The 14,017-nt window shown below is 54.2% G+C and overlaps 1 protein-coding gene across 1 annotated transcript; it reads left to right on the top strand.

Moving 5' to 3' along the window:
• Positions 1 to 9,041: 9,041 nt before the first annotated feature.
• CkaCkLH20_06957 (PH domain-containing protein) lies at positions 9,042 to 13,289 on the top strand (the record flags this gene model as incomplete). The annotated part of the gene is made up of 2 exons (XM_038889674.1): positions 9,042 to 12,799; positions 12,854 to 13,289. The coding sequence occupies 2 exons, from the start codon at positions 9,042 to 9,044 to the stop codon at positions 13,287 to 13,289; spliced, it is 4,194 nt and encodes a 1,397-aa protein (XP_038745037.1).
• Between the last annotated feature and the right edge of the window lie 728 nt (positions 13,290 to 14,017).

Genomic DNA, 14,017 nt, shown 5'->3' with positions numbered 1-14,017 from the left:
AGAGAGAGGTCCTAGGTGGTATAGCTGAAGACGGAGATGGACAGGGAGGTGAGGTGGTGTTGATATAAGGTGAGGTCTTGTCGTTGTCCTTTGGTGGTGGTCTTTGAATCTTGAGTCTGGCTAGGGACCTTATTTTCTCTCTCGGGAATCTGGGGATATCGGGAGGGGGGAAAAGGAATAATAAAGGAAACAAGTGATGACGGAGCTGGGCGATACCCAAGACACTGGAGTAGAGCAAGGGATATTTTGGCTTGCACGCCTGCTACCGCGAATAAGAAGAAGAGAACGGTGGACGAAGGGCTCGTGAAGAGGGAAAGAGGAGGGTGAGAAGTGAAAGGTCGTGGTGCGAGGGTGGTGGGGTGTTATAGTAATCGGCCGAGCAGGTGCAGTCTTTCCACCTCAGTTCTCTTGCTTGCCCGGGGCTGTCGCTGTACGGCGCTGTCAGTTGCTGGCTGCTGCGGTTAGGGTACCAATACAGAAGAGACTTGGATGTATTTTGTGGGACCGGGGGGTGGTGGTTCACTGAGGTGGTGGTGGTGACTGGTGAGGTAAGGAACAGGGCTTCTCTACCTCAGGTGTATTTTTTTTTTTATGGCTCCTCCTTCTTCCACACCTTGGTTTCCCGTTTAAGGAACCTATGGAACTAAGTCACTCCCGTCCCATTTGCCTCGATTGTGCCGGTGGCATGTCTTCGGCAGGCGACCATGTACATTGTCCAGGAGGAAGGCGCAAGAGATGTGCCTACCTTGCACTTGCAGAGAGGGAAGGAGGGGAGGGGATGGGAGCGGGGATGAGGGGGGTGTGGAAGGTACCTACCATAGTACCTTACCTACCTACGGCACACGCGCAAGGAAGGAGCTGCAGAGAAAAAAGGTGGAGGGGGGCCCAGAATGGTAAGTGGAGTCATCAGTCTTCCACCTCTTCCTCTACTACGAATATTCGCACACACCTCAGCCAGTTGAGGTACTTCAACTCTTCCACTTCGAGTCCTCAACTGCACCACTGGACGGCAACAGCGAGCATCCATGAATGATGCACTGAGGCGGGGGCATGCTGGAGTAGCAGCTCTGCGCAGTAGCATCGGATCTCCCTAAGGCACCGGGGGGCTTGCTATAGGGGATGGGATGTACCTCACCGACTCACCCAGCTGCCGTAGTAATGGGCCTCACTTACACCGGAGACACTGAAGTGCGCAGTGCATGCGTCCTGGGCCGCCTAACAGGTCGGCTCTCCGTCCTACGCCTCTCGCCTCACCCGGGACCCGACTCCATCGCGGACTGGAGCTGATAGTGTAGTGCTGTCCAGTGTCCTCTCCCCGCTGGCATTGGCATGGAAGCTCCGGCCGACCTTACCTTACACCTTAGGTACGTTGCAGGCCTCTCTGTTGGCGCTGGCGCCGGTGCTGGTGGTGCTGGTGCTGGTGCTGGCGCTGGTCCCGGCGGTCCATTTTCGTAGCCCCATTCCCAGTGGGAAAACAAGAGACCCAAGCCCAAGCCCATGACTAACATGCAGGAAACCCTCCAGTCAGTCCAGTCAGGCAGCCTCCAGTTGATGCGGGATGGAGGACTCCAACAGGCATTGCCCTGAGCCGGTCGAGTTGGCTTCAAAGCTGGCGAGGGCAAACCGAACCAAACCAAACCAAACTTGAAAAAAATTGCCATCGCCTTGAATCTGTCGCGTCCACGTCGTCGCTCTCGCCATCAGCTCCAACTCCAGCCACAGCCAACCCACCTCGGCTGAGGCCTGCTTCGACATCCTGCATTGCCCGTCCCTCGGTTGCATTAATCAACCCGACTAGTGTAGGCACCTTGAGTCCCCTGGCGCTTGTATCTCACCCCTCTCTCTCGGGTTGCATCTGTAAGCCCCACAGCCTCAGCCAAAGTTCAACAGCCAGCGTAATAAGCAGGTTAAATCAGACAGCCCAAACTCGACCAGTCCTTTACTGAGCTGCCCGAGCTCCAGCCAATCCTGAGTTTTTGCCCTGTGACCGTGAGACTTGGCTCGCTGTTCTGTCGAGCTTAATGCTGAAGTTGGTGTACTCGTACAACTGAGTTCAGTCGACGCCCGGGTCGAGGTGCTGACTGAGGCAAACGTGGCTAGCTGGGCCGCCCGTTGAGCCGGAACGTTCCTAACGACATTGAACGTTTACCTTTTTCTTCTTCTTCGTTTCCCTTTCCCGCCAAAGGTTGTAGACAATGTGTCCCGTACTAGTCTAGCCTCTTCTCAGACCCCTCTGCGTGGGCTGACTTACCCCTAGCGGCGCGCCATAACACGTTTTGCGTGCCAGACAGAGACAGGAGTACCGGACACAATCCTTGAACGCTGATTTAGCTATCAAGCCTGCCCGAAAGCCAAGTTGACGGCAGAAGAGCGAGAAACAAGCAAAACGAAACCGCACCGTCATCCAAGGCCACCCCGGGAATACTAGCACAGCTAGCAAAGCTAATAGCTTTAGCAAGAAAATGACAAGCACAACGCTGTGTCTGTATGGATCTGAGTACGCGGTGGCGCAACGCTCCGGTAGATCGGTGTCTAGACTTCCGCATCATGGACCGAAAATATTGTGGCCCCTGTCTGTCGCCTGCGAGCAGTGAAGCATCCGAATACAGGCGCTGTGCAAGGCAAAGCCCTCCCTCGCCGTAGGTTTCGTCGTCTACCTGGCCTCGGCCCCGACCCCGATAGCGAAGTCGGCGGTAGTTTCGGCAAACGGGCGCGGAGGAGGCGAGTTCCAAAATGGCAAGTTTCGAAATGCACCATCTTCCTGGGACCGAAAGTACCGTACACGACACTCTAAAAAAGAGTCTAAATAAAAAAGGTACTTCCGGCAATAGCGATAATGACCGCCATGCCTAAAAGTTGGTTCGGATAGTTAAGCAGCGAGGAGGAGAAAAAAAAGACGGACGCGAAGACGAGGGCTGTGCTGCGACCTGCATATGCTGAATGACAAAATCCGAGAGGTCAGGCGAATTGGGGCCGTCGGAGCCCGCATATTTCCAGCTGAACGACCGGTATCCTTACCAATGCAGACGCAGACGCAAGCGCAAGCTTGTCTTTCGCCGCCATGTACGTAGCGGCAGCCAGTCCACCTCAGTCTTGTCGCAGGAATACGTATCTTTTGATCTGTACTTTTTTAAGAGTCCGTGTTCAAATCGTCTGCGCTTGAGTCTTAACCTTTTGGTGTCTGTGGTTCCTTTTTCTCTGGGGAGGCGAGGTCTGTGGCCCATCAAAAGTCCTGACAAGCGTTGAGACTTCCGAGGCATGGCGATTCTCTTTAGCCATGGATACTCGTTCAACGTCATGGCCCGATTGTGATGTGGCCCTGATGCGGCCTCCCAAGTCGGTATGCATAATGAGGCGACACAACGTTCGCCCATTTCAGTCCAGGTCGTGGTATTCGTAGTCGAACAGATATCTCCCCAACTCCAAATTCCACAGCCTGTGCGGGTAACCAGCCACCAGAGGCACTCGAGGCGCAGTTTAGCTCAATGGCAATATCCGGACAAGGAAAAGTACAGTACGTCGTAGTCGTAGTCGTATCAAACGTATAGTACCGGCGACTATGTTGCTCTTCTCGGCATATTGTCGATAGTTGCCTCTGCCCTATCTTGCTCACTTGGTCCGTACTTTCGGGTTCTCGTTGGCTGTCCTTCCCGTCATCGCAAGTTGATTGCCGCCACTTAAGCGTAACGTGCCTCCAGTGACATGCGCCTTAGCGGTACACCCTCTGCCATACTTTCCAGTCTTTCCGTGTGCGCTGTTGCATCAAAAGTCCACGGCCAATTGCCCTGATTTGAGATATTCCACGGGAAACTTCTCAAAGTCTGAGTCTGAACCCGTGTCTCTCCGGTTAGAGACAGGCCCGAAGAGAGACAGCTCCGGCGCCGTCGTCGTAGTAGTCGCACGATCCATCAACCCGGCCAGCACCTGGGGTTGGCAAAAAGAAACAAACCGAGACCTGTCACTGCTGCAAAAACAGTATTTCTCTTTCCCAAAGAAGGCCAGCCCCTGCTCGTCGGCAACCCACCAGGGCTTCCTTTCACATGTATTTTCGAAAGAGAATCGGCCCCTGCTCACCAGCCACAGGGTGTGTCCCAGTGAGCCAGCTGCCAGTCCACCCCCCCTGGGCAGCAAAGCTCGAGGGTGATGAAGTGGGGGAAAGAAGAGGCGACTTCGCGGCGACGACGATATTAACGCTGCGCCTGGCGCTTCGTCTGACATGGCTATTACACGCATGCGACGACACCTCTGTCCACTGGGCCATCACCGGGCCTTCTGATATGCTCCCGCGAGAGGTATACCGGCCGTATTTTCCGTATTCTTTGCGATATATCATATTGCAAATATTACACATCGCTCTGATCAGTTAGTCGCCTGTTCCTGGGTTGTGCGGCATGTTTCTCTGTCGCCAAGTATCAGATCTGGTCGAGGCGCAGGTCCTTCTTCGTAGATTTTGCTGCGAGGACCTTCATGATTGGAACACTTTGTGATATCATGCTCAATCACAGACGCTCACGCAGGTCCAGGCTCGCTACGACCTAGAATGGCACCGCTTGTTGTCCGGGCATGCATGACAAGCCCGAAGTCTCTAGACCTCGTTCGCCGCTAGGAATCCAGGAGTTTCGCAGGAGAGTTGCACTCATGCAGCTTGCCAGATTTGTCCAGTCTCGATGATCTGGTGCGACGGCTTTCCCTTTTCTTCTCACTGCATCCCTTCCTGTCTGACCACCGTTAGTATGTCACCGTCATCGCCATCAGCATGGCTAAGGTGTAGCGTTATTTGGCAGACGGCCCAGCTGAGACTGCGCCGGAGATGAAATTTGATATGCGACCATCGTCATCTCGCAAGCCCGCGGTCTTGCCCAGTAATGTGGTTGCAGTCGATATTCTGCGCAACCTAAGATTTAGGAGCTGTTGACTTGCATTTGCATACAGGAGACTCCTGCTTGCTGCGCTGCATCATGTAGGTCCTAGCAGAAGATCATCTTGAAACGATGCAGGCGCGGTTGCGGGTAGCCCCAGTGTTCTATAGCGTCTTTCTGACCTTGACTGGACATGTTCATATGCAGCTCGGACTCCTGTTGGAGCGTAGGGTTGTGGTCGATGGACCGGCTCGAGTTTCTCGAGACTCAGGGCAACATGATGATTGGGACGGCTTAAGAGCCGGAAGACAGAACCGCCAGAAAACCAATATTAGGTTTCGTTCGCTAGAGTCCCGGCTGGGGCTCCGCCTAGGAAAGCAACATCAGACCAGATGGCGCGGCGTACCGCAGCGACAGCATTGTCATTTCGCCTGAGAACTGGCGTGGGGAGCGTTTCCCAAAAGCGTGGACTCCCCTTCAACAATCGAGCTTCGCATGGACGCCGAGCTAGTTTGGCCCGTCAAAATGGAACGGCTGCGAAAGAGCTGTGGACGACCAACGTCGGTTGAGGGTGAAGGTGTCGAGCAATGACAGCCTGTAGATGGCTTGCGACAAGGTTGAGGCCCTTGCTAGCGGCGGAAGGAGAGCTGAGGTGTGTCTGCGAAAAACCTGGTCTCTGAGGCCTCATTGGTTGCTGATCTTTTGGCCAGATTCGGTCCAAGTGGGTTCCAACGGAAAAAGGCCGACTGCCTCATGATGATTGGCAACAAATGCTGAAATTCCTCCATGATATTTGGCCAATCATAGACCGTAACCTGTCTCGACCTGCGATGAGCAGAGACCGGGGAAGTCGAACGAGCCCTAGGGACCCCTATGAGCAACGGTCGTTGATCAATAGTATCCGCGTTAATGGCGCAAAAAGGAGCAACTTCACGCCGGTTAAGGGGCCAAACCAGCATGGTCATGGGCGTCATGACAGGTTACACACCAACATGTCCGGATTTGGGGACGGGCCTGTCCCGTTCGCGGGTGTCCGGCTGCAGAAACAACCGTTCTCGAACCTCTGCAGCAGCGGATTGAGATCTGTCACTGATTGATCCGCCGTCCAATCGAGTCATTGGACTGCTGGCCCATTTCTGGTTGACTAAACATGGGGATATTGCCCAGAAACATCTCCGAATCCCCAGCAGGGACCACATTGTCTCTGTCAAGGTGATTGTACCTTGATTATATGAAAGGGCCTGCGTAAACAGGTGGCGAAAACAATGACTCCTTTTTCGAGTGGATTGAAGACTCTGCCCCCGGTAAATCCAGGATACCATCGTACCGGTAGCTGGCGTCTTTGACACCGGTGTCGGCATCGGAGTAGAGGGTGGGCGTTCAATAACACCCTGGACGGAGTTGAATGCTCCCCTGGGGAAGCGGCGGTTGTTCGGTCGTAGACGCGGAAGAGAGCGACACACGGGATGTTGTGGAGTCGGACAGGCCAATGCCGTCGGCAGGAGTCGGTCTTGCGCCGGGGCGGCAAGTCTGCTGACTGTCTCCTATTTTTGGCCCCCGCCTTCTTCACCCGTCGAGGAGGCGGACCGCCGTTTGCCGCAGCCGCAAGACTTGGAGCTCGTGACCGCTGCTATCACTTGAATCTGGTCACATGAGTTCACGCACCAGCCTGTGTTGGCCTCGTTACCGCTCACAGCATACCGCCCTGGTATTATGCCGGTGAAGAGACAGGAAGGTCAACAAGCTCAGTTCGAACTGCACCACAGTCGTTTCCAGTGCCACCAGGCTCGAAGGCAGACCCCTGCCGCAATGGCTAGTCTCACGACCCGCTAACCTTGACACTTGCTGCACGGTCGCACGCGGGAGAAGATCCCTTGATTTCTTCAAGGAAACCAATGAATACCCGTGGAACCTGGAATAATTCGTTCTCAAGATGGCAAATATTGCGCTTCATCTGTGTGCAGTCTGTGATGAGGATAGCAAGAACAATTTGATGTGCATCGAACGTAGGTCGAGCGGTCAAATTTGACGTCGTAGAATTCTCTTCTTGACCGATAGCGACACCGCTGACGACCAACGACTCGAAGGCGTATGTCGCGAATCATGTTGAATGAAAATAGCATGGCAAGCTTGAGCCAAGCATGAAAGCGGGACGGTTCGTTTTGAACAGCATTGAAAAGAAAGGCAGTCCTGGTCTTGAGCTGTGGTGGTACCGATATTCGCCACGCATTATTGCGCCTGAGCCAGATTGTACTTGCAGTAACGACCTTCGCAGATGCCACGGGGCCCGGACTGGATGCGAACGACAGCTGGACGACAAACAAGCATTCGGACAAGCAAGGTCGTCCTTTCTCGAACGCGAGGCGATTGCGTGTCTGTTCCCTCAGTTTTGGCGGTGGTGTAGTCGTGGGTATGGCGAGAATAGTGACATCAAAAACACACACACACCGACGATCGTAGGGTTTCCCCAGATCTCGCTGCTCCGAGAAGTGCCCAAAAAAAGAACAGGGACTGCCGGTCTCCAGTGAAGATCCGCGTGTGGCGCAGGGCCCGGAGGCTGGTGATGGAGGGTTGATGTGTTTTCCCTCATTGCGAGCTCCGAGAACAAGACGTGCGTTCTGCACAACTCAGGGGACATGGGCCGAATACGGGAGCACCGTGGTTGGGCAGTTTCCTATCCCTGGGCAGCTGAAATGGGCTGCTACCTCAGCATAGGGTCCGCTGATCGCTTCGAGCCGATTGCTTGACAGTGGTCGCTGGGTCTCGATTCTGCATAAGAGATGCCACACGGGAGGGGCTGAGGGGCTGTGCTGCCCACAGAAACAAACGCCGTTGACTCGTTGGTGGTCGGCATTTTGGCATTGACTTGGCCCTCCTCAACGGCACAGGACACCGTACGGACCGTTGGCGACAGCCACGCGGCTTCGAAGGGGCCCAAAAGCGGCCCGGGGCAATCAATTCCGATTGTGGCCAGCATGATGCCATCACCATGGTTATGTTTCCCACCGTCGATGATGGCATTTGTTTCACCAGATGCATCTGCTGCAGAAACAGCCCAGCGTCTGGGGGTGGATGGGTATTTTGACTGTGCAATCGTATGTGCGTGTGTTGTGGTAGCGAAGTCCCAGCCAGTCGTGATAGCCCCGTGTTTCGAACAGAAGAGCTCGAGTAAGTTCGTATGATGGAGCAAATCCGATTGTCGTCGAGTTAGATGCCGGCTGTTGGTTGTAAAACTGCAGTCATGACTCGATGTGGCAGACTGCTACCGCACAAGAGCGACTACAAGTTCGTCCTTGTCTTTTTGTTGCGTGTTGTCTCACGTCGAGTCTGTCTGCCTTGCGTGTGTTCTGACGAATGCTCTAACCGGAGACGACGACAGGGCAAGGACAAGCAGATGACAGCAGAGGTATCTGCGCTGGTGACAGTCAAGCCGAGTCGCCATTTGCTTGCTAGATTCAGGCGTGAACCAAATAGAGCTGGCACATGGAGGTCTTTGATGGTTGGGTAGCCAGGACGTCAGGCTCAGAGCATTTGCCGAACTCCGTAAGGCTTCGGCCAACGGGAAGACAGCGCATTGAGACTTCGAGAGTAGAAAAGTTTGTTGGAAGCTTGTTATTCTGGGAAGAGCAAGCGGGCAAAATAGCACAGCGGGATGGATGGTGAACTGTCGAGAGGTTGTCGAGAAACCCTGAGGACGACATGGATATTGGGGGAAGGAACTGGCGCTGTCAAACTTCAAACGGCAGTGACACTGGGAAGGAGCTTGGGCCATTCTTTCTTCGTCAGCCTTAGGCGAGCTAAAATTCCACAGTGGCTACCTAGGTACCCGTACAGCACATTGCGGAGCGTCTCGGCCGAGATTACAGTGGATCGTTCAGTAAATCACAGCGCAAGGCTGGGTTAGCCGCCCCCATGCCGCCCGTAGAACTGGAAAACACGCAATCTTATTGGCTCGTATTCAGCCTGGTACAGGAGTTGACATTGACAGCACACCTCCAAGACGAATGTCTAATTGCGGCTTGTGCCGACGTCATCAGAACATCAAAACACCGTTACTCTCCTTCGCCCACGATCCTCTACGATACTCTACGGCCGCGCCTGACAGAGCATGCATTTCCTACAATATATACACCGATGATACTTTAGTTCACGACCACCCAAAGCCGCCTTGATCGCTTCGCGATGGCGGATCCCGCTCCCCCGGCCGCCCCGGCAACCACGAAACAAAAGCAGTCGAGCCCTGCGATCCCCGTTGGCCTGAACGAAGCCTCCCTCGACTCGCCGACCTTCCGATCGACCGCTCAGCACTTCGGCGAGCACATCGATAACGTCGAAAGATGGCTGGACGACTATGTGAAGGCCACCTCCCGGGTCACACGCGACATCCTGGCTCTCGAAGAGGGAGTTAACACCTATCTCTCCAAGATCTTTCCGCCTGCTGCGACTGCCGATGCCATCATCGACCATGACTACACACTGCTCGCACTGCGCAGAATAAGTGATGGCTCCAAGGAATGGTGGTCACAGATCATGTCAACCCTCCGAAAAATAGATACTATATCCGTCGATCCGATCCGTTCATTTGTTGCCGCCGACCTGCGATCCTTCAAAGAGGTACGAAGAGTGTTGGAACATACGCAGAAGAACTTCGACCAAGCCATGGCCCGTTACATGAGTCAATCCAAGACGAAGGAGCCATCCGCAATTCGAGAAGAAGCATTCGCCGTATACGAAACCCGCAAAGCGTACCTGAAAGTCTCGATGGATTTCTGCCAGCTCGCGCCGCAAATTCGTTTTAGTCTCGATAAGCTGCTCGTGCGAGTCAGTGCTGATTTTTGGAAAGAGATGAAGCGGTCCCGGGATGCTGCTACGGTGTCGACAAAATGGGGGTCCGAAATGGAGCGCATTCGTGGCTGGTCTAGGGAGATGGAAACATCCGAGTTCGTTTTCAAGAGGGAGCTCCAAGTCGCCAGACGCGATATCGGTGAGAGCACCTTGCAAGCTTTCAAGCCATCACGCGAGTTGGAAGATTACAGCGCTTCCACTGTGCCTTACCTCGGCTCCAGAGGTCCGGTCAACGTTCAGGCTCAGGAGAACTCTGCCGTCATTTCGGAAAAGCAAGGCTGGCTTTTCTTGAAGACTCTGTACGGGAAACCCGCTCGGTCTAACTGGGTCCGTCGTTGGTACTACTGCCGAGATGGCATCTTCGGTTGGCTCATCAATGGCCCCCAAGGCGTTTTGCAAGGCGATGAGATCGGTGTGCTTCTGTGCAATGCCAAACCGGCAGTTGCAGAAGATCGCAGGTTTTGTTTTGAGGTCAAGACCAAGAGCCAAACCCTGGTGCTCCAAGCCGAGACTCAGAACCAGCTCACCGAATGGCTTGAGGTCTTTGAGGTTGCAAAGAAGCGAGCTTTCGAAGCCAGTATGGACAGAGATAGCAATCTCTCACCTGCAGGAGCCGATCCAGCCTTTTCTATCACCCCTCCGCCACTACCTGAGTTCTCTGCAAGGTCTCTGGATGCATTGGTAGCAGGCGAAGAGCCAGCAGCTAGCTTCGATCGGGCTGGCACTCTTCCTGTTCCCGGGTCTGACAATAACATTGCGGGCCGTGCCAGTTTCGATGTAGGCGGTAATGGACCTCGTCGTTCTATCACGGCCCTTGGCCGGGATCTTGGACGGGAAATGGTCCGAGAAGACGGTGAAAGTAACCGTGAACACGCCGCAAGGATCATTCAAAAGCTCGACCTTCACCGCAAAGCAACCTTTGGGGCCGGCGCAGAAGCTGCTGTTGCCGCCGCTGCCACACCTAGTAGTGGCGGCATAGCAGGCATGATAGCCAGCCACGGCCATCTTCCTGGATACCCCTCGCCTCCCCAAGGTACACCAAAGAATGTGTCCGCAGCCAGGCTCCCTGCCCTCGACCCAGCTCATGGGACTTTGGCCCCGTTGACCCTGGCGAGGCCACCGGCCGCAACGAATCTGAGCCGGACCGCCGTCATGTTCTCCGTCGACAGGAGTTTGGGAGGGGATAACACAAGTCACTTGCCCACTGCCGTCCTCGCAAATTACTGGGGAAGTAGTCCATGGAGCGCAGTTTACAATACCGGCCTTGGCCGGCCTCGCACCCCCGGACTGCTCGAAGAAAACCCTTTTGGAATCATAGTTCGGGAAGTGGGGAAGCCTGGCGAGGAAAAGCCTCCAACGCCTACGACAGGACATAGGAAAACAGTCAGCGTTGACGCCAAGTTCACCCAGCCCCAACCTCAGCTCAAGCAACCAGTCGAGACATTTCCGCCAGGTTATCCTCCCGAGTTGAGGATTCAACATCACCAATTCCGAATTCTGTTCCCCACCGTTCCGCTCGACGAGAAGCTTGTCCTCGTATTCCGCGCTGCTTGGTCGAGTTCGTCGGGCAAGGACTCGCCGTCCACGGGACACGGCCTCGCAGGTAATGGCCGCATCTACATCACACCTGACAACATGTACTTTTACGGCCAGCAAATGGGTCTCGTCGTGGCATATGCCATCAGTCTCGATATCATTGCCGAGGTGACAGCAGCTCCCGGGAAGGAATGCGATTTTATCTTCCTCCACCTGGGCGAGGACGGCAACGAAACTGGGTACACTCGCGTCACCATCAAAGTGTTCCTCGATAACCTCCAACTTCTGCATGCCAGACTGAATCTGCTCATCGATGACCTTCAGTCAGAGGAACCGATGGAACTGCCCGAACTTATTACTGCTCTGATCAACCTGGAATACGAAGATTACACGAAACGCAGTCCTAGTGTTGAAAGTTGGGAAGAGGTTTCATCAAATACTCCATTTGACAATGGCACTCATTCCGGTCGTCCGGCTAGACGCCAAAGCCAATTTGGTCCCCGGCTCCGCCTGTCAGGCCCAAGTACTCGGCAGACGCCCAAGTTGCAGTTACCCGCCCACCCTGTAATCTTTGAACCCGAAGACATGCAGAGGAAGGTGGCCGAACGACACTTCGAAATCAGCCCCAAGGCATGCTTTCATGTTCTGTTTGGAGACAAGAGCTTTGTGTTCCCGAAGCTCTATTTCGAGCGTAGAGCGCAGCAAATCGCTCAAGGGCCATGGGCTCTGGCGGACCACGGCCGGATGAGACGAGAATTCCAATTCAAGTTCGACTATAAGGACATCCTTGGTCGCCCGAAGACCGTCAATGTTGTCGACTACCAGACGATGGATGTGTTCCAAGATCACGTTACGTACGTGGTCACTCATGTCAAGACGGCATGGCATCTTCCACACTCTCAGTACTTCAAGCTGGTGACGAAGATTGTCATCACGCACGTGGCCAAATCCAAGTGCAAACTGGCCATTTATACAAAGGTGGACTGGTCTAAGACGCCAGCCTTTTCGAAAAACTTGGTGGAGCGGCAAGCTCTGAATGACGCTGAAGGCGATGCTGAAGAGTTGGCGGACGTGGCAACAGATCAAGTACGCAAGCTTGGCCCACACAGCCGAACCAAGAGAGCCATCCAAGTGTATGGAAACATCGGGCAGCAGACCCAGGTGGTCGTTTTCTCGCCAGCCGATGCAGCTGCTTCAAAGAAGCAGCTCATCAAACCACGCACACTAACGGCCATGCTATTGGAGACGCTCCGCTCATTCGGAGAGAGTGCAGTTACATCACTCATCATGTGGGCCATTGCTGGAGTGCAGAAGTTCTTCAGTGTGGTGACGGCGCACCGGCTTATTCTTCTCATCCTGGCCGCAAGTACGCTTACGAATGTATTCCTCACTTCGAAGGAGAGCTCGACATGGTGGACAGAGAGACGGGCCTCCAAGTTTATGAATCGCATTGGTGTTGGGCCAAACGTGGTGATGAGCAAAGCCATATACATGGCCGACTTGGGCGAAGCAACTGGAGCAGTTGGTCATAACAACTCGTGGCCTGCTGACAGCGCCTGGTAAGTCTCGATTGGCTCGGGCTGAGTACAGCATCATACGCTAACAAAAGACAGCTTCACCACTTTCCAACTGGTTGCAAATGCCACGGACCTTGATGCCCCGTTCGAAGACGCCGGGTCAACGTTGTCAACGGCCACAAGCCGGGCGACGGCTCGTCGGTTGCGTCGGACACGTCAACGTCTTGGATCATACCGGCACGATTTGTTGGTCGCGATGCGTATTGTCAACAGTATTGAGCGGGAGATGGTACAGTCGGAGTGGGAGAACTGGCTTGCCGACGAGAACGTCCGTTGCGATAAGCTCAAGACGGTGCTCGAATCAGACGGGTCTACAAAGTCGAAGCGGAATGGTGACCAGAAGGTCATGACATCCAACATTGACGAGGGCAAGAGGGAGACGTTGCGGGAGTGGTACGATACGTATTGTGGCAGTTGTAAGCTGGACCATGCGTCGTTGATGAGCGAGCGGAATTCTCTGGCAAGTCTATAGATGGATCGGATTCGCAGGTGAAGCACACGATGTGTTTCTTAGCTTGCAGTCCCTTGTTTGAGTCTCGTTTGGACAGCCCTTCGTTGCTGCATTGTCAAGAGGCAGATTAATTTTCCGGAAGCATATACAATAGCTTATTACTGAAGTACGTCTTTTGGTTCATTCGATCAAAGCCAGATGCGATGAACGGTACTCGATTGAGTTGCGCCAAGACGTGCGAAAAGCTGTGACTAGCACTCGTCGAAAGGCCGGGCAGAGACTAGAATAAGCCTTGTCTCGGATATCTCTGCCGAGTGCTGTTGACCATTGTCAAGGCTGCGCGATCTAGATCATCATGATGCGATATCATGCACAAGACCCAGAAAAACAGGTTCAGTGACATTTTGCAGTCAGGGCCCCGTTGAACAAGGCTCGGTAAGAAATGGGGATAACCTCACGTGCCACATTGGATGACCCGTACCCGTCAGTCTGAAGTAATCAGCCACATTCAAGTTTTTGTGTGCAACTGCCAGAAGGCTGCTGAGTGGCTCCCAATTCCGTGGCTTTGAGAGGCCTGTTGATCGAATACCAAGCCTTTTCTTGGGCGACGTAAGCCTTGTAGTCAGATCGTGAAGTGCCTGCAGACGCAGCCAGAAGGAGGTCGTCTGCCCGCAGAGCAAGACCAGAAAATCAGTTGTGGAGGAGCAGTGAGCCGCGCTTGACTTCATCGTTGGAAACGGCGCCCAATT

This window comes from Colletotrichum karsti, assembly GCF_011947395.1.
Source record: "Colletotrichum karsti strain CkLH20 chromosome Unknown Scaffold21, whole genome shotgun sequence".
Lineage (NCBI taxonomy): Eukaryota > Fungi > Ascomycota > Sordariomycetes > Glomerellales > Glomerellaceae > Colletotrichum > Colletotrichum karsti.
The sequence above is the reverse complement of the archived record's forward strand: the minus strand, read 5'-3'. Positions and strand labels throughout refer to the sequence as shown.